The sequence below is a fragment of the Patagioenas fasciata genome, chromosome 2 (genome assembly GCF_037038585.1).
Source record: "Patagioenas fasciata isolate bPatFas1 chromosome 2, bPatFas1.hap1, whole genome shotgun sequence".
In the NCBI taxonomy this organism is placed as follows: Eukaryota; Metazoa; Chordata; class Aves; order Columbiformes; family Columbidae; genus Patagioenas; species Patagioenas fasciata.
The window spans coordinates 142,044,077-142,065,498 of NC_092521.1; the positions used below are offsets into that span (position 1 = coordinate 142,044,077).

At 36.6% G+C, this 21,422-nt stretch overlaps 1 protein-coding gene across 1 annotated transcript in view; it reads left to right on the plus strand.

Moving 5' to 3' along the window:
• Nucleotides 1-21,422, plus strand: part of COL28A1 (collagen type XXVIII alpha 1 chain) — a 57,551-nt gene that overhangs the window by 34,893 nt on the left and 1,236 nt on the right. Inside the window, exons 24-36 of the mRNA XM_065832574.2 lie at nt 25-93; nt 2,505-2,573; nt 4,742-4,810; nt 11,251-11,319; nt 12,392-12,460; nt 16,470-16,538; nt 16,884-16,964; nt 17,055-17,090; nt 17,291-17,327; nt 17,601-18,155; nt 19,327-19,508; nt 20,053-20,269; nt 20,718-20,894. Coding sequence (XP_065688646.1) covers nt 25-93; nt 2,505-2,573; nt 4,742-4,810; nt 11,251-11,319; nt 12,392-12,460; nt 16,470-16,538; nt 16,884-16,964; nt 17,055-17,090; nt 17,291-17,327; nt 17,601-18,155; nt 19,327-19,508; nt 20,053-20,269; nt 20,718-20,887 — 1,692 coding nt within the window. The 3' untranslated portion in view covers nt 20,888-20,894. The remainder of the gene's footprint in view (nt 1-24; nt 94-2,504; nt 2,574-4,741; nt 4,811-11,250; nt 11,320-12,391; nt 12,461-16,469; nt 16,539-16,883; nt 16,965-17,054; nt 17,091-17,290; nt 17,328-17,600; nt 18,156-19,326; nt 19,509-20,052; nt 20,270-20,717; nt 20,895-21,422) is intronic.

Below are 21,422 nucleotides of genomic sequence, written 5' to 3' on the forward strand. Positions count from 1 at the left end.
TTGGATTTGTTTCTTTCTGGGTAGGGGGATCCAGGACCCAAGGGGCCACCGGGAGATGATGGACTTCCTGGAAATTCAATAATGGGACCAACGGTAGGAGTTTTTAGACAAAATATGGAAAATAAAGAAACATGAGACATATGCAAAACTCTTGTGAAAATGTAGAAACCACTTGAACAACCTTTTCAGGACAGTAACTGATCACTTCTTCAACTTTCCCATCATTCCAGCTTAGGTCTGTTTTTCAAAATCTTTTCAAAGAAGAAACACAAAGTAGATTACATAATTAATCCCATGTACCTCATCCTGCAAACTTCCCTTGGGAAGTCTTCATTAGGAAAGTGTCTCTTCAAATTCAATTTGGCCTTTCAGTATCTCATGTGGTCTTTTATACCTCTATATGGGCAATATGCTCTTTACTCAGTATAAACTGAAAGGTATTAGTTATTTTAACAGTGGTGTTTCAGTAATACCAGCCTTGCACATTCAAAAACATAGGTAAGACTCAAAATAAAGAATTTAAAAAATCGATCATTTGGAAATACTTATTTGCATATAGGGTATGGAATAGGATTTACTTGGAATTAGAAGTAGAAAGAGATGAATTCATGATCCAAGGTTTCTTTTTTTTGTTAAAAATAATCAAGTTATCAAATGTTTCTAAAACATTTCTCATTTTATACACAATTTAAGAACTATGGATATTACAAATGAAGAAAAGGTTAAAATTTGCTTTCCATTATAAAGTTATTTATGAACTAGAAGAACATTCCTTGGTTAAATTTTCACAGAAGTGGATCAGAATTCCATAATTTGAAAATTAGGAAACATGAAGAAATATCTTCCACTGCTGACACAGTTTGGATCTGGTGGTCAGGTTCTGCTTATGGTCTTCCAGTGAAAATATGCCTTTGGACTGGAGAATAGGAGAAATTGATACAAGACTGATCTACCATGTACCATTTTCTTTAAGCGTAAGGCATGCTTGCACCCCTATCCCAAATTCCATTTTAAAGTCGTTTCAAAGATTCATCTAACCAGAACACTGAGTCTACCTTGAATGTCTTCATTCACTTACTTCCTAGACTAAACTTGTGATGTGTACATCTTTAGGAAAGCTAAAGCACCTCTTCCATTTTTCCTTGACGAGGATAAATTGCTTAAGAAGATCTGATGGCTTGTGTCTATGGTAGAGACATTAATGGGACAGGAAATTTGGGCCCAAAGTCTGTTTTTGTTGGATACCTAACAGCAATATGAGTCAGTTTGTTCTCCAGGCATGGACACTGTATTCAGACAGACCAGCCCCTGAGATCTGAGCTGCTATCAGGGCTCCATTCATGGTTTCTTCAAGCATTATGTTACTGCAGAATTTTCCAGTCATTTTCAGTCATTTGTATTTTCTTTTGTCTAGCTATTTATTTTTACTAGAATAGACAGGGAAATATTTGCTATTTGTATGTAATTATTCTTCATTATATGTTATCTGTATGCATATTAACAACTGACCTTCCAACACTCCACAGGAGAGTCCGTTTACTTTTCTTGGTTCTGTGGGACTGAGGGAAGGGTGTTCACTTCTCCCTGTATGGCCATATCATACCGTGCTTAGGAGTGGGGTCAAAGTGTGACCTACAGGTATCAATAAGGATTTCTGATGAGCAGTGCTGTCATGTGAACATCTACAGCACAGACTACCGGTGTATCTTGAGGGATGCCTCAAAGTAATATATTTTCTTTCTTGTTTCCATGAAGAACAGTCTATTGTAAGCTCAATTAGTTTTCTCAATAAATGTCAGGAAAACTATCACTGGAATGAGGGAAAGAGGAAAATATTGCTATTTGCTTCTCTTCTGGTCCTGAAAGGAAGCATTGAGGTTTTGCAAATGCACAAATCTTTAGTGGGAGTCAGTGGAAGAGTCAACAGAAGGAGTGATTGTCTCCTGCTAAAGAGCATTTTAGGCTAAACTAAGAGAAATTATGTATTATAATAGGTTGTATTTCTTTCTTTTACTTCTCTCATAGAATGCAGTTTTGCTTTACTGTTTGAGAGAACCAATGTGATTACCTGGAAAAGCAAAATGTCCTATATAAAATACCTTAAAGCTGGCATGTTATGTTTCAGTATTGTTGAATTTGTTCTTCAAGTGTAAAGAGTTACTCCTAAAGTCATAAAAGTTTAACTTTTAAAAAAGAAATTTAACTTTCTATTGACTTAAGATAAAGTAAATGTTCTGAAGATTTGTCTCTGCAACTAAAAATCTAGAAATGAATAATTTCCTAACAGACCTCCTATTCTTCTGAATTCTTAGTTTGATCAACTGAAGTGACAATAAAAAAGCACAAAAATTTCTGAGCTTTGAAAACAAATTGCAAGAGCTAGTAACTGCTGTCCTATATTTTCAAAAGGATATTAAATAGTTTTCTTACATATTTTTTAATATTTGTTAAATTGTGATGATCCAGTTACTAGCACAATGCGTGATTTACTATTTTGTGTTTAGGGTAACCGGGGACTGCCTGGACCACCTGGGCCCCGTGGAGAAAAAGGCGATGGCCACAAAGGTGAAGCTGTAAGTACAATTTTAATTCTCTACTTTATGTTCTAATTAAAAAAAAAGTTACTATTCAATAACCCCATATTTAGTTACATAACTAAGTGCAATTAATCTTCCATTTAATTCTATATCTAATTTAAATATTTCATATATATTTTGAAGTCCTTTCCTGTCCTAGATACAGTGCCAGTTCTACAGGCAGTCAGAATAGGATATAAACCTTTTTCTTTCAGCATCATGAAAGTGATACCGTGTAATTCCATCAAAACCTTCATGGTTGCTCATACACGTTTAATATAATAGCTGCTTTGAATTATTTTCCTTCCCTCTCCCCCTCCCTCCCTTTTCTTTACCATTTTTTGTTCAAGATCTCTTATAACATCAGTTTGGCCGAATCTTGAAGCCTTCAATTCCTTGATTTTTCAGCTGCTTTCATACCAGGGGATTAAATCCTCTTTTTTGAAGGTTTCCCCTCCCCTTGCTTTTCTGATGGTTAGCTCCAGAGGGGGTTAATGCCTGAGCATTCCAGCTGGCACATTCCCTTACAAGGGGATATAAGCCCAAATTTCAGTCATCCAAAGCCACACAGATGTTTGATCAGCCTTTCACTAGGAAGTGAAAATACTGGTGCCATCCTTCAACCACATGTCAATTTCCATTAGCACTACTTTCTTTATGTCTATAATCCAGACTGATTTCAAACAACCACAAAGACACTCCTAAATACACTGAGGTGGGACCTGAGTGCTTCCAAATAAGACACGACTCAGCTCCAATTTCCTGTCATTCAAACTGATCCTAAAAAGGGATCAGAATTTGTTCAGAGGGTATTTACTCAGAATTCCTGGTGTAATGCCACGTACCTGATGTATTTCACAGCATGTGAGGACACTAGACCAGCTCAAGACTCTTTGGAGGGTCAAGGAATGCCAGTAACAGATCCAGACCTATTAAGCATAGGACATGCAAACAGATGAAAAAACCCTACTGTCATCCCAGTTAAAACTGAAATGAGAATGCAAATGCAAAGGCAATCATGAGGAAGGCAGTGATGCAAATAGATGACTGAAGAACTTCTAGTAGACCTTAAAATGCCACATAGGAACAGAAGTTTTAAGCTTTACAAGTCAAGATGACTTGTTTAAACCACATGAAAAAGAAATATTGGTAGATACAGAATCAAAGAGGTCAGTGAGAAGCTGAAAACTTTTCATTTCTAATTAATCAAAGAATTCAAGAGAAACCTGGTTTGATAATCGTTGACTAATAAAGGTGAATGAGTGCTGGTTGTAGTCTGCCCAGTCACAGGATGACAAACTTACGTGTATGCACTTCCTGCATTTCTGTTAGTGACTTGACAATTGAAAAAAAGAGCTTTGCTCTGCAGTAGTGTTCCTGAAATCACATCTGTTCTAGGATTCCCATCTACAGCTGCCATAAGGGCCACATTTCCCTGCAACTCAGTCTCTGAGTTCAGTAAAAGCTGATTGTGTTTCTCTCTGGTACATGAGTTCATGTCCTTGAAGCGTGTGAAGATTATGTTGTGCTGCAGCATGCATCTTTCCCCTTCTTGAGCTGCTTTTCCATACCTCATGATCTGGAAAGGCCAACTCCATAAACCACTGTCAGACATGGACTAGATTTATGTAGCTAAGTCTCTATAGCATGATGGGGCAAAGAAGTTTGCCCTATGAATGCAGAAAGGGAAGGGGAGGATACCTCCCACAGTATGAAAGGCAGCTGGAGGGTCTGTGATGGATTGAGCAGGAAATTCAGGAGAAGACACTGTTGAGCACAAATACACCAAAGTATGTTACAGTTACCCAGCCCCCAAATTTAGATGGGTTACCTCTGGTATCTCAGGTGTGTAATGTCTGCACTGTATGAGTTATGGAACAATGTCTGCTTTCTCACTGGCTTCTCTGAGCTGAGAATTAATTACTCCGATGTTATTAAGTAAAGAGATGGACTTTTTTCCACCACTTTGGTAGTCTTTTCAGGTTTTCACCTGTGACTGGGGATGACTGTTGCTCAGTACATGTCAGAAACTTAAAGGGTTTGACAAAATACAGCAAAACCAGAGAGATTAGTAATTATTGTTGAAGTTCTCTTATTTGTTGAAGAACACAAATACTCTTACTTTCGCACAACTACTGACGTGCTTTATTCCTCTGCTGTACCAGGGACCTCCAGGACCAGCAGGCCCCCAAGGACCAGTAGGCCCAAGAGGCGTGGGAGACGCTGGACCAAAGGTACTTGTACAATAGTACTACACACATCTGACTAGTAGACAAGGTAGAAAAACATCTCCTGAAAAATGCATTATATTAGAATAGAATATATATATGACAAACCACTGCAATCTCATATCCCACTTTGCATTTCAGTTAGAAGAAAAGCTTGTGATAGACTTCTCTGGCATGATAGATATAAACCAGTTCCTGCTTTGTCCTCAGATTTTATGCAAATCTGCAGGTTCTTCATACATCCAAAGACCCAGAATGTTTCTAGATGCTGCAGTTTCCATGTGGATGTTATAATCTAACACAGAGTATTGTCTAATAATTATGCAATTCCCGTCTCCTATAACGGGAAGACAAAACCAGAGGAATCACAGGAAATGTTGTTTCCATGGAACTAGTGACATACTTTGAAAGTTCCTAGAATTGGATTACTAAGAAAGATTAGAAACCTTCATCTGAAATTAATATTAGTTTGGAAACAAAACTCAGCAGAAAAACAAACAGACAAAGAAACAAACAAAAAAAAACTGATAAAGGGATTAGAAATACAACACTGAAACACTTCCGAGTTTTTTTTGCAAAAACACAGAATAGCTAAAATGTTATAAAGGTCTAAGCGGTGTGTAATTCACCTAAAAAGTTGCATTGTAATTATAATGTTATAAAAAGTTGGAAAAAAGAGATTTAAGATTGAAATCAAGCATGATCTTTTTTAAATATCCCACAGAGTGGTTTTATTAATGGTTTCCTCATTACATATGTGAAATAGGAAATAAGCAGCTTGTTGCAGGAGAAAGCAAAATAAATATTGCCCAAATAGTTTGTTTCCCAAACAGAAAGAACTTTCAACTTCACTTCCCAGAACATGAGAATTCCTATTTAAAATAAACAACAGCAATAACTTCTTAAAAACATATCCACAATAAAGGAAAAACCAAAGGACAGTCATCCTTCGAATGACCTGAGCATAGAGTGACCACAGAATGACTTGACTTTCAAATGATCATAGATTAACCTGACAATGGAATCTGAGAAATCAGGCTTTGTGCTCCTGTTCTGAATTACTGCTTATTAATATAGGACATTTCCTATAAAGTAATGCAGGGTCTGAACTATGATGCAAATAATTAAAAAACTAGAAGTAATTTAAATTATGTCATTGAATGTAGACTTACAGAAAACACATATTACTAGCTAATTAGGTTTTTTTTTCAGTATGAGATTATGTATTTTGCAAATAGAGATACAAGACTTGATATAATACAGTCTTACAAGACATTGTTCTTGGTACTACAGAAGAACATTTCATTAAACTCCTAGAATAGTGTATGAAATTATTAAGACAGGTATCAGATAAAAATGTAACTTGTGACTACAAAATGTCTAGGGGGCATCATCATGTCTGGAATACTCCCCTATCTCCTAAATAAATAATTCTGGAAAGTAGTGTTTCCCAAAGAAAATGAATTGGAAGATCATATCATAATCTCCCAATGTGATGCCATGGTTGAAAGACTACAAACACCAGGAATATAAATCAGAGTTTCAGTGAGAATATAGGGGTTTAAAATAAAGAAATTTGAATTAAATCTGACATGGAACCTTTTTTTTTTTTTAAAGTGAAAGAAAACCACTAGAATAATGACAGTACAATTTCTCACAATTGGAATTTTTAAATTCAACATTGTTTGTTGTGTTTCTGAAAATTATCACAAATGTACAAGGTTTACAGAAATAAACTTTGTGAAATCGTAGTGCATAGTGGCTTATATGAAAGATCAGAAAATGGGTCACAAGTAATTGTTAGGACAAGCAATTCTTTGACTGTATAATTATTAGGAAAGTTGTAACCAGATCATGACTGATGGAAGTACAATATGGTGTCATAAAATGCATTATAGAAGAGGAGATAAAAGCTACAAAGTGAAAGATAATATACCAAGTTTTTGCAGTGGAGAACATGAGATCTAGTGCTTTTATGACAGTGATTCCTAAAGCAGTGGAAGTTTCATGATATAATAACATATATATTTAATTAAATCATAGATTGGCTATTAACCTACTTACAATTTTTGCTTTCCATTCTAAGTGTTGTAAATCATTGCCAATTGAAGTGAGTTGCTCACATTCCTTTATAAAGACATTGAATCTTATCCGTCAGTCCACCCATGAACAGCATAAGAAGTATCATCAGCCCTCCAGGTCCGTGGGCTGAAGTATATTCAGATTAGTAAAGGTTTATTGGTAGTATCTTTTTGTGCGAGGAATATGACCTGTGTTCCTTTAGTTGAAAATTACTGATTAAAAATAAATTTGGCAATAGGCCCATTACTTCAACCTGAATTTGACTGAGCAGAAGTGAAATATCTGTGACCAAGAGATGAGGCTCTTATAATTTAATAGTATTTAATTCCAAGAGGAAATAATAAAATTCACCTGAATTGCAAGAATTCCCCCAGAACTTAGTTCATAAAATGAACAATCTTCTGGGTTTTTTAAATAAAATGGAAGTGTGATGTCTGTCTCTCATCCTTTCCACATCACAAAAAAAAAAAAAAAAAAAAAAATATATATATATATATATATATATATATATATATATATATATATAAGAAAAACGGCAACAATCTCTGCTTATAGAAAAGAACATTTATTTGATAAATTTACGCTCCAGTTAATTTGAAATTCCTTTGAGTATCATTATATAGGAATGTTCCACTCAGCTGAATCAGAGCTCTGTTCTCCCCACTTTCAGAAATGGCTCACATATGTGCACACTGCTAGATAGGAATTTTATGTATCAGAGGTCAAATTCACATGAAAACAAAATTGGAACATGTGGGATGCATTCAATCCTGGCAGCACCCTATTTTTTGTAGCATTAGAACAGAAGCAAATAATGTCAGAATATAATAAAAAAGTTATTTAAAAGCACTGTTGCCAACTAGTAGGTGGGTTACAGATATTCAAGAGCAAGAACCCAGCACTAGAAATAAAGCAAGCTTCATTGTCAGTAACTGGATAGCAGCAGGATTGTTAAAACCCCAAGCGTAGTCCCTAATGCGTGAATATTTGGGCTGGATCCAGTTGCAATATAAATAACTTTTGCAGCCTGGGCCCTGTCTATTTGAACTAAAATGTGGAAAGTAGACATGAAATGTCTCTTTTTTAATGGTTCTTCTTACAAATACCATTGTGTCCACTAGCCCTCACTAAAGAGAGTACTGCAGTGTTTGTTGTATGTTTCAGTATCAAATATAGATGCTTCACAGCAAGTGAGGTATATATATTTGGAAGCCAAGATATATTTTGCAGGTGACCGTTAGGTCATCTGATGAATTTTCTTGAACAAATGGTAAAGAATAGATATTGGAGTCCCATACTTTACACTGTCTTGACTCAGCTCTTTATTTCTTGTTTCAGTGGTGTTTTTCTAGTTCACTGTTTTGCTGATGATGACATACTTGTCAACAAGCACAGTACAGGGAATAAATTAGACCTCATCAAAGAGCAGTACTAATTCTTCTTGAAATGAATTCCCTCGAGGACAGTTTAGTGTCACACCTTAGAAAAAAGAACTGCTGCACTTCACAACTCATAAAGCAAAATAAGACTTTTTCTCTAAGCCAAGAAATACAGAAACATAGGATTATTATAAAGCTCTACAAAAGAGCTTTTCAGTGAGACATCTGGTATTAACTAAGCATGTGAGGCTAAAATTCAATCTTTCACCTGCAACGACCCTGTGTAAGAATGTGTTACCCATGGGAGGAAGACACAGATGACTTCAAGTCACCCTTACGCTCTTTTTGGTCAGGACTGGTCTAAAAGCAGGTTGTGGGTATATTGGATACTGGGCCATAAGGAATCATTTACTTGTTTGGTAACCTGCCTTCCATCACAGTGGCTTACAGGCTGTTTCACAGGCCACAGCAGCCCAGGATCTCCTAAAACAAACTTATAATGTAAAGTCTTATCTGTGCATCCATGTCTTAGCTCTGGCACCTCTGTTAGGTTCAGAAGGAGGCTTGGGCAGGGAAAGCTTGGGCTGGTCTTTGCAACTTCTGCTCCTGAAGTTCCTACAAACAGCTTAAGGTTTTATTATGGTTTCTGGGGACACTGAGGACCAATAATTATTCCTTTGGTAACAGATGGTGCTCGATAGGAAGATTATTAGATTTGCCTGGGCTCTCAGTATTTTCTAGTAATACAAGAGTCTCAAGCTAATTGTAAGAAAATGCATTGCGGGAGAAACTGAGAAACCAGAGAGGTTTTAAAGGATCAAGAATACCTACTGTTCATCCCACTGCAGAGGGACATGTCACTGCACTATGTACCAGACTTAAATCCTACAATCCTTAAGTACTTAAGATTGTAATCTTGAAGAGTTTATAGATAGAATTTTTGAGGGGTGAAAGAAAAAAAAAGGGCAAAATGTTCAAGGGTATTGCCAATATATTGGCTCTTTGCATTAGCAGGGAAGGCATGATGTAAAAGCCTCAGGTCATACGAGGCAAAAGAACACTACTAATGAGAACAGCCCTCTCTTTAGTTCCCTTTTACAGACCAGAGCAGAGAGGAACAATAAACTCCCCGCTCTGATCAAATCTGAGGGCGAAATTCCCTTCTGACTGAACATAGCAATCAATTTTACCCAACAAGCTTGACACAAGTCAGAGCTAAGAGCACCCATGTGCCATGCTGATGTCCTGACTCAAGCCGGCCAGGCTCCAGTTCTTCGGAAGAAAGGGAAACTGAAGATAAATTCGGAAGCCAAATGTTACATCAAGAAGGAAAGCATTGTAAGCTCAATCTCAGCCTTCACCTTTGGATTCAGAGTTCCCACCTCTCCATATCCATCAAACCTGAGCATAGTTCAGGCCATAATATATTTACATAAACAGTGCATATGTCAGGACATAACATGAGAGTCTCATAGCCATATTAAAAAAAAAGAAAAAAATGAATTGGAGTGGTCTCTTGCTAGAGACTGAACCTTGAGCATTTCACCTCAAAGCAATTGCTATAATGACTGCACACATTCGTCCCGGAAAGTAAAGGAAGTCAGTAAAAGATCCTGTACTTTTGTTTCCTTCCTTTGTAATCAGTTTGATATGTTGTTCCTGCCACAACTCTCAGTGTCATCTGTGATTTGCGTGATATACACTTGCAACTCTCTCCTAGTTAGAATGCTCCCTCTGCAGGCTCAGCCATTCTACAGCTTTTCCGAGTGCAAAAACAAGTACAATGAAGCAGTTTTACAATTATTTTTTTCATTTTCTCAAGAAATACAATTTCTTTTTGGCTCTGTTATTAATATATTGGGTGATCTGTAGCTTATCAGAACATTTTTTTCTTTTGCGCTTGCCTGCACAGGCATAGGTTTAGGTACATTTGCTAAACATGACCCAGAATTTTTTGCATCTATAACTTATCAGTTATAGATTTCTTTTTTTTTTTTCTTTTCAAACTGATGGGAGTTTTCTAGTGACCATATGCTGAATGTTTGCCTATTCTGTCATTTGTACAATTATGGGCTGAGGAAAACAAAACTGCCTCTTATGTCCCTGTGCTTTACCCTTACCAGTAATGTCCCCCAGCCCCCATGTCCTTTGCTGGGTTTGTCTGTTTGTTTGTTGGTTTGTTTGTTTGTTTGTGTTTTTTTCCCATGAAAAACATAAACTGAATCTCTGTTCTTTACCCAGCATCCAATTATCACCAAATCTGTCAAAAATTAATATGCTCGAGGCCTCTTAATTTCTGATGGATTTGGCTGAAATCAACTGATGAGTTCAGAACATAGTAGGAGAAAAAAAAGAGGACTAACACAGACAAGCAGAAACACAGGCTGAATATCACTGAGGCCTCATTTCCTCAAGAAATCAAGCTAAGCATATAGACATTAAAGCTTTTTAAGAAAACAAGGAAGAGCTGTTCTTTTTGTTCTTCTGTATCAATGCTATTAAAATTCATTTAGTTTTCATAAACACATTAGTTCAACAGTTATGGAAATTAAATGTTTCTAGTTTCAGAACAAGCACAGTATCAGTGAAAGGCATGATCTCTGTTGTGTCCCATGAGAAAGCTCCCTGTCCATCCTGGCAAGTCCCTGTAGAACATGATTGAAAAATAGTGTTGTTTCCGAGTGAGTTTGCTTTTCTTTTTCCTCTGTAGCTAATAGGTTTGCAAATTAGATTCCTTACTCTGCTGGCAATTTTGATCACATGGACCTTTGCTTGAGTAATAATGTTCTTCACCTAGAGCTTAAATAATGTGGGTACCTCCATTTGGAGCTTTTTAAACTATCTATCTATAAAGCAAGGGTTTATGTATCTAACATTTATTTGGTTTGTTTTTTAAACTCAGTAGTTTGACTGCTTTGTAAGTGGATGAAAGCTGTTAACAGTTAATAGGTGACGAATACCTGACATTTCTGTGACTATTTTCAGGGAGACCGTGGAATGAGAGGTTATCCTGGGCCCCCGGGGCCACGGGGCAGTGGAACAATTGGACCTAAGGTTGGTACAATGCCGTGTTGAAGCTTTTCTACTCTTTTGTGATGCTGGCTGCCAGGCTGATCTCTTGGACACAGAAACGTCTGTATCAGTTTTTGATTTATATTGGTGCAAGTGCAGGAGAAATCAAGCATAAAAACATGGGAACTGACCATACACTTCTACAACCAGATCAGGAAGGAATACTGACCAGATAACAATTGCATTTGCAGCTAAACTTTATGAGATTACAGCTGGAAATTGAACAGAACAGCTGATCAATTATTTAAATGATGCATTCTTCCATTTCTATCTATTTTGTTTCCGAGAGATTCTTTTGTAGTGGAAAATATGTTAAATGTGAACTTTATGTTTGTAATTTTTGCTCAATGAAATTGGCTCAAATTAATTTAATTAGTAAAACCATTAGGGAAAAACAAAACATAACAAAACAAAACCCCATGAAAACAAAAAAGTCAATTCTATAAGCAGTCAGCATGCAACATCTGGGCAATTTTTTTCTCCCTCCACTTAGGTGATTTATAGTTCAAAAAAGACATGTTGGTAAGAAAAGAAATTCAATGCATGCTTGGATTTCTTTATTATAGGTGTATTCATCGATCATTTTTACAGAGGCAACAAGGAGAAATATTGTGTATATTTCTCTACTTAAATTAAAAATAGATACACCTCTGTAACTCTTTGGTGTGATTTCCTTAGCAGAGATTAAGAGAAGTGTCCACTGCCATTTTGAAGAAACCAGTATGTAAATGGGGAAATATTTCTGTTACCACCCTGTTCCAGAAATGCAATAAGCAACAGAGCGTGAATATTTTTTTCAGGATGTATCGCTTTCACAGGCGAATTTTATTCTTTCATTATTTTCAGCTTAGTTGTTCCTTGGCTTTCCTGGGAATTTGCCAAGAATTTGCAAAGACCCACAGTGAGAAACCATTAACCAAAGAAGAATCAGAACTATGGTCTTTGACGTGGTTTTACTTTTTGCTTGCAATGACTTTGAGATTACTTTCTAAGTGTTACCAGGAATAGAGTTTACTGCCTAATTCTTCTTTTTGTGCCCCACTGACTGTTACAGGGTATCATGGGACAGAAAGGTTTGCCTGGTCCACCGGGACCCCCTGGTGAGAGCATCCAAGGAAGCAAGGTAATCCACTTTAATGTGAGATCTGTCCAGTGTCTTTTCAAAAGTGTCTCTTAAGGAGATTCATTGTCTGTTTTTCTCTTTGCCACTGAGTCAGTGAGCTCCTACAAATTTTCATTGTATATTTAAATTTCTTGTTCATAAGGTATGTAATATTTTGTTTAACTCTTGAGTTTTCGGTATTATTGGCACCCAATTGCTCTTCTTTTATTCTTGCCATGACAAATATTTTTAACCTGGAAAAAAAAAGTGTAATCTCTACCACATCTTAGTGATTTACTTAGAATTAAAGGACACTCCAATGAAAATATCCAGGGTTTTCTCTGGATGACCTTGTAGAAGACAGTAACAGAGATCTATCATGTCAAAATAAGTCAAACAATAATTGTAGGAGTATAAAAGAAATTAGCCAATCTTCCACATACTCTTCATCAGGTTTTTAATCACCCAGTTCCAGACATAATTACAACTTCTCTCCTTATAAGGAGAAATACAAACACAGTAAGATATTTTGAACATTCAAAGTTAATAAATTGTTTTGTAATGAATCTGTGGAAGAAAATTATTAAAACTGGATGCATTAGTGGAGAGCAACTCAAGTTTCTCCCGTTTCTCTTGAATCAGTGTGCCTGAAGTAGAGCATGTGACTGAGTATTTCACTGTATCAGGACTGTGCTCAGCTCTCCAGTTCTAGGCTGTCAGAGCACTAGTGATTCAGTAATGGGGACACTGGTTTTGTTGGGTTAGGAAAGATACCTCCCTAGACTGCGGTTGGCTGGAGACACTAAAGCCACCAGGGAATTCATTGACAAAATAGGTTTTAATTGGAAAACAGTGGCATTATGAGACAACAAATCATTGAAACGTACCTTGTTTGCAAAATGTTTCAGAGGAGAACCTTTCTTTGGTTCAGCGTGGAATTACTTCATACAAGCTTTACCAGAAAAGCACAGATTCGTTCTGAATTTGTTTTGTTCAGTACTTGATCTGATTTCAGCTTTAATGTCTTCTCTTCTTATATTCATGTTTAATCATACACTGCAGAGAGACCTTCCCTTTTTTACTATGAGGTGTTTCGTAGCATAAAAACATACTCTACCATGTTCTTTCCTTTCTCCTTATTGTATAACTCTCTTTAACAGATTCTGATTTATCTCATCTCAGGACTTTCCTGGGCAGGGATCTCTACACAGTTTGAGTCATGACTATGTAGATCTTTGGTTCTGATCTATTTGCAGTTTTCTTCTGTATTAATTGTTATCAGTAACCACAAAGCTATGATGTATTTTAATGTGAGGGCATAAGCAACTTCTTATTTTCTTTTCTTCCTTTGTTTGCTGAATCTCTGAAGGCTCTTAGCTCTATTTGAATGGAAAATAGAAAAATTTCTGCCATCCCTGTATGGCTTTATGGTATAGAAAAACTATTTCCTTCCTGGCTTTAACAGACATTCCTTACATGTTTCCAGAACCTAATACTTAGGATATATATTTGTTAATGCTATGGGTATGTGAGGTTATTTATAAAAGTGCAATTGCCATTCTGAACAGAAATGTTTCAGGAATCAAATGTGTCTGATGATATATGAAAAAAAAAATATATATAGATTATATAATATCTTTTCGGTTCCTGAAGAAAGATAAAGGTTAGTCAAAATATTCTCAGTGTGTACATAAACATCTCATTCTCTCTCTATATATATATACAGATACACGCAGTTTTTGATGTTATTTTTGTGCTGCTATGAATAAATATCTAAAGCATGTTTTAGATTTGCAAAGAATTCAGGTTCATCATGGAAGTTTCCTAGTGAAAGAACATGGTCCACTGACATGCACTGTCAGACAAAGGTGTGTTTGTAGTGTAAGGATGTGGAATTTAGGGATGTAGGAAAGTAACATGGGTTCTGACTGTGGAATCTTTGGGTTTGAAAACAAAACTGTAATACATGGTGGATCAAACTCAGCTGATGTTGTTTCTACAGTGTTCCACGAGTTGTTTAGGTACAGGCTTGTCATTTAAATTTTCTTCCCTTAGGAATCACTTTTTAAAATTATGATTATTTTTATATAATTCTTAGGAACAACTTCTTTCTGAACAACTTTGGCAACTGTCTTGCTCCTGTAGTACCAGTTTCCTCCATACACTGATGCTCGTTGAGCTTCTGTCTCTTCTGTCTTTCCATCTCTTCGGAACCATATCAGGCTTTTTTCTTTTTGGCCACTGCTCATCGGCTTAAAAATACTATGCTCCTGGATTTCAACTATCACTCAAAGTATTTTTTAATATATATATACATAAAGCTTAGTCTGTATCTGGTAAGAACAGAATGTCAAAAATGAGATGTTTTTTGAGTAACTTTATGTTGATAGCTACTTTCACAGGTTTTCTTTTTTATGCTTGGTTTCCTTTCAAAACCACAGTCTAGACATTCTCAGATCTGCACTTAGTTCATAGAATGACATTTTTACCTAGTAGTCTGCTTATTGATCCATAATCTAGCAGGATATTAGGGTCAGGGATCCAAGGGTATGCATTTTTACATGCATACCACTTTGGTTTTTATTATCAGATTGATGATCAGTTTTGAATTTAATCATGTAAGTGGATTGAACTGGGAAAGCAACATATTTTTAAATTAATACAGCATAGTTGTTGGTTTTTTTATTTATGGTATCTATTAATATGATAAATCCTTCTTGTGTTGATTGATTGCACAAGGAGAGGAAGCAAAATTTGGTTCCTCAGTTGACATTTAAAGGATAAAACTCACATGTGTGCCTGTGAGAAATGTCAGCTGTGCAGGTACAACATTTTTTAGAACAGTAAGTCTCATTGAGTTTTCATGGCTTGAGGAGCAATCTAACAATGTAAAATGTAACAAAAAGCAGCAGTAAATGTTGGTTGTGTTGGATCTGACATTGATTATTAGGGAAGGACCACTGGAATATACAGCGTATCATAATTCTGGTTCGTACATATGTGCTCTGCAGATCTGCAAAAGCATTAATTGGAAGTTGTGTGATAACCCTAGTGGGGAAGGAATATTAGTAAAAGAAGCTTTAGAAAGACATTCTGAGAGCTCTGGACTGAAAAGAATAAAACTAAGCTTGTACTTGCATCTATAGGCTAGGTTTGGTACAGGTGATGACTGCTCCTGATCTCATTGCCATTCTCTGGAGCTGGTTTTGGTATCTGCACCAGCACTGCTGTAATGTGAATTATGTACATAATGTAAATTATAGTGAAGCATTTATGTACCAGGGCATATAACCCCCTCTAGCTGTGTTTAAAATGTACACAGCAATTGATACAAAAAACGTATTGTGTTTCCATATTAAATAAAACAGGAGATTTTCTGGAAGCCAGATACTGTGACTGATTTTCTGTACATACTTTGTAACAGCTGTGTTTTATGCCCACATGTTGTGTGCCCACACTGCTGGCATCAACATGCTCCTCAAGTGTGTGTGCATGCAGGTGGGCATGGAGAACAATCATTATAAACAACTTCAAACTTGGTAGCTGGACTGATACTGTCTTTTGAAGTACCGGCAGAAAGATGTTCTGCTCTCCACAGTGTGAAAAGCAGAGATGTCTTTTTATTTACTTCAGGCCGGAAAAACTAAGCCAACCCTGAAGAGATTCTGGTTATGTATTTCTAGAGAAGCTTTGTGTTGGACGTTGTTTTACTGCTTGCAGACTGGATGAATAACTGTCTGAGCCTCACTGAAGTTACTTTTGTCTTTCATCTGTTTCAGTGAAATGACAGTATTTCATTTAATTAATCAGAAATAAATTCTCCATTATATACTTTATAAAGGCTTCATGTGTGTTCTGAATCAGACAAAATTGCTTATTTCTTCAGCTTCAGACCACTGAAAATAATGTGTTTCATTGCATAATACAATCGTCTGGCTTTCTCTATGATGCAAAATGTTATAAAGTGAATACATACGGCATAGATTTTACTTTAATTTTTAGTTAAACTTAATTTCTATATTCTGTTCAGGGAGAAAAAGGAAATCAAGGTTTGACTGGCTTAAAGGGATCAATAGGAATTGGCCTTCCTGGACCAAAGGTAAATCCTGGCTTTGTGGTAAGGAAAAAAAGATCATTTTTTGTTCTTTATCAGTTACTTGGTGTGACAAGTCTCTGAAGATAAAGAGAAGGCAAAGACATTGCCCTGTATAGCTAGCAAGGTAAATACCTACTGTTATTGCTTTGCCTGAGAGTCTGAGAGCCTGCTTTCAGATATTGTCTTCATAATACATGCAAGATAAACCAGCCACACACACCAAGAAAAAAAAAAAAAAAAAAGAAGAGAGAAAATTTATCTTAAAAGCTTATTGAACCATAACTCCAGATCTGACTGTCAACAGAACTGGAGTTACTGATTGTGTTTAATAAGGTTGTTATAAATTAGGGAGACTATGGAGAGAAAGGTGATCCAGGGAGCAAAGGTGCCAAAGGAGAAATTGGAGACCCAGGACCTCCAGGACCAAAGGTAAAACATGTTTTCATATTACTTAATTTTACACAATAGAAATTAGACAAATTTGGCTTTTTTTAATTATCTCACTCTACCTGTTTTCAGGGAATTTGGGGAAGAAAAGGTGAACCTGGTCTTTCGGTAAGTATGTAAAGGAATTAATTTAAAAGGTAGGATTTTATTTGGGAAAATATTTTAAAATTATGTGATGTTATACAAGGTTGTTTAAGGGGCATTGCATTGCCTGCAATTTGTAAATAACTAACTAACTAAATAAATAAATAGATTTCAGCAATCTTAAAACTAGAGCACACAGCAAATTAATACATATTCTTTTTCAGAGAGAAGAAGTTATCAGGCTTATCAATGAAATATGTGGTAAGCATTCCAGTATGGAAAAAAATAGTTCTAATAAAACACACTGAATTTACATTGATCGAATGGATTTGTCCGCTGCATGTTTGAGTGTAAGGATACTGGTGTGAAAACGATGTTCACTATGTTCCCAAATCTGTGCTGGAAGTGATGTCCAACTCTTGTTTCTATTTATCAGTATCAACAACTATAAATTAATTCGTTATTTGACCTTTAACTGACTATAAATCTGATATATGGTTTCTCATAAAATGTCTGAAATATTTGTTCTTCTAGGTTGTGGTATCAGATGTAGAGTAACGCCACTGGAACTAGTCTTTGTCATTGACAGTTCAGAAAGCGTTGGACCAGATAACTTCAATATTATCAAAATTTTTATGAAAACAGTAATTGACAAGTTATCGGCCAACCACGCTACAGTCCGCATTGGCATCGTCAACTTCAGCCATAAGGTGGAGTTGGTGTCTTCTTTGAACCAATACACAAACAAAGAGCACCTGAAATCCGCTATTGATAAAATGACCTACTTAGGAGAAGGCACGTACACGGCTTCTGCTATCCAGGAATCCATTCAGTTATTTAAGGCAGCGCGCCCAGCAGTAAGAAAAGTGGCTGTTGTAGTAACAGATGGGCAAGCAGACACTCGTGATAAAGTACAACTGGATACTGTAGTAAAGGAGGCCCACGCTACAAATATCGAGATATTTGTCATTGGCATTGTTCAAAGGACTGATCCTCATTATGATGATTTTCTGAAAGAAATGCAGCTCATTGCAACAGACCCTGATGATGAACATGTTTACCAGATAGATGACTTCATGATACTTTCAGGTAAAAGAAACTATGTTTGAAGGGGAAATTTGAAATAGGTGTTTAAGAGAGTTCAGCCTTTTCCATGGGAGGGCAAGGCAGCCTGCTGAATGGCAGCTTAGGTTTCTCTTCTGGATGCAGCTCTTTCTTCTGTTCCTCTTTTCTTTGGCCAGATAAAACCTTCGCCAAATTTTTACCTCTTGCAGAAACAAACACAATGAACACCAGTTTTCCAAGCCGAGGCCTTCTTTGGGGCACTTCTCTTTTGTGAGGGTTTGCATCAGTCTTCCCTCACAGTCCTTTTGTGCTTCGCCATGGTTTCATCCCAGAGAAATGCAGAGTTTTTTCCACCTTGGTGCAACATTTCAGTCTCCCTCTCTTTCACATGGCTGTTACCAATCTTAGAGTCCCTTCACTCTCTCTTACAAGCACTCTCTTGTTTGTACTTTTTTTTTTATTACTGGAGGCCATAAGGAAACCTATGCTTTCATCCTGATTCTAGGGAAAAGGTGGTGGAGCAACACGCAAGAGAGTGGTGTCTAATAGGACATTGTCTATTTCAAACTGTGGCTTGAAAAATTGTGTGGCCAGAGCTGGAATCAGGAGAAAATCCAAAGGAAACCTATGACCTGTGAAAAAAGTGCATTTATCTAGATTAACTGCAAACTAGCCCTACAAAGTATATTTTTCCTGAGCAAAACTTTTGCTGAGACTGTGGACGGCGTTAAGTCTGGATCTAAGGCATTAACAGTGAGAACTGAGCCCAAGCTATGGTTCTGGTCCCAGCTAGGGTTAAACATAGGCTCTGACTCAGGCTCCAGCATTCATCATAAAAGTATTCCCAGTCACTGAATTTTTGTGCAAATAAATAGAATGTGTCACCCAGCTTTTCTTTTTCCTTCCTACATGTAAACACTTTCTTTCCTTCACTCAGTTTTGTTTGTTTTTTCTCACTGTTGAGCTATGATTTGGTATTTTTATTTGTTTCTTCTTAAACAAAAGCGCCTTAAAATCAGAGTGCATTACTTTCTTACTTCTCATTTGCATCTTGACAGAACTTTAGAAGATGGTCTTTCACTAATCACTATCATCGAAGATTTAGGGTTAGTACTGCACTAGAAGCTTGTGGTGAATCATTATGATTTTTCTTGATTACTCTTATTAAATTTCATCATTTTGTTAAAATTTTTAGCTCTTGAAAACAAACTGATCACAAAAATCTGTGACCATGCGCCCGAAGTCTACATGAGAAAAGATAACATTTTATCTCCAAGTCCAGAATCTGAAATTGCCAGTGAAGTTACTAATAGCCCGTTACCCGAAGTAGCTATTTCAGAGATTTATACGCTTCCTACAGGAGGAATTAGTCACCCAGTAAGTAAAGAAGCAACGGTTATCAAATGTTCTTAAAAGATGTGCGTCTTTATTTGAATTAAAAAAAAAGATCTTTGGAGAAGCATAATGTACATGTGTTTCTCTATCAATAACAAATTCCCTGTTCCTCCTGCCTGTCATTTCTTGACAGACTGAAGATGTCAGATCATTCACAGTGAGTGTACTAGATGTTAAGAAGCACTGAGTTACCCCAGATTTTCTTCAATTTTTTGTTTTATTTATATTACAGACTTAAGTAGTAACTGAAATTTTGCTTCAGCTGAATTAATTTTGCCTAGTGACTAAATGGAAGGCATTACTTTGCCTTTTCATTCAGGTCTCAGCATCAGAAAATGCCTTTGTTAAAATTATGGTCACATCCTGAGTAATCACTAGGAGGAGGTCTGAACTCGCCTGCTGTTAATGGTATTTTTTTCACACATTAATTAGCAATAGTTTCCTACATAATTGTCTCAATTTTTTTCTCTTAGCGTCTGAGCCCAGACAGAATTTTAAGTTATAAGATTTTTGACTCCTTTTGCAGCTTAGTCCACCACGGACCAGATATACTGAGCTGCTGCCATCTGCTCAGGATCACACCATGACCACCTCTGCTCCCAGAGAAGCAAGGTTTCCTCCACTTTATGACATATCTGAAGTCAGACCTCAGAATCCCGCTGTCAATCCTTTGTCCAATGTCACTGCTGCTGAAGATCGCCACCTGACAGTGTTGCAAGCACAGGTATCAACAACCCAAAAAGGTGAGTACTGTCCTCAGATACTGGTTAGCCAGTCTGCACCAAAACCAACCAACCAGCAAACCTTACTCCCTCCCCAAAAACAGTTATTAGATTTTACCACTTTTGTTTTTCTGGGTGCTCTGGCTGTGCACACAGTGAGAGCCAAAGTTTCAAACCAAGATGACAAACAACCTCTATGTACCAATTGTGTGCTTAGGTATTTAAATAGCAGCGTGGTTCTTACGTCAGGATTTAGGCAGTCTTGTTTCAAACTGTTCTTGTATTTGTTCAGACTTGTTCAGGTAACTCATTAATAAACATAGAATTTGGATACAAATTTGAGAGAGGTATATGTACTCCCAGGTACTACAAGGAAAGAAAAGGGTGCTCCTCTTACTGAATGAGGCACTTCTAGGATAATGTAACTTATCTGCAGATCCCAGGCTAACTTGTCCTGATACACTTTCAGATCCAAGGTGCTTGGAACCTCTGAAACCAGGGGATTGTTTGGACTACGTGGTGAAATGGTATTACGACAAGAATGGCAATTCTTGTGGCCAGTTCTGGTATGGAGGTTGTAACGGTACCAACAATAGATTTGAAACAGAAAAAGAATGTCGAGAAACCTGCATTGATTGATGAATAAGTAAGTTATCTCCATCAGGTCCTCCTTCAATCACCTGTTTTCCAGGCTAAAAAGACTGAGGTTATTTAAATGGCTCCCATACAATGCATACTTATCACATCATATATTATACCTTTGATCAACCTGGATATGTTTCTCTGAAACTTTTTGAGATGGTGGGATCAGAAGCGTACTTGGTGATCATTTAGGCACAGTGAAGTATTCTACTTTCTTCTCTATTCCTTACCTTATAGTTTCTAACACTGTATTTGATTTTTTTTTACCATTACTGATGTTGAAGATGGTATCTTCACAGATTGTAAGTCCAAAAACTCATCTATAGGATAAGCTGAGAAGCCATCATATTAAATGCAAATTTAGGATCATTTTTCCGCTCATTTATTATTTCACACATATCAAAACTCAGTTTTCCTTTGCCACTCACAGCCTATGCCATCAATATCACAAGGTCCTTCTGGAATTCTTGCAGTCACCGCTTTTCTTTACTCTTCAGAGTAACACAGTATTGTCACAAACTTTGTCACCTCA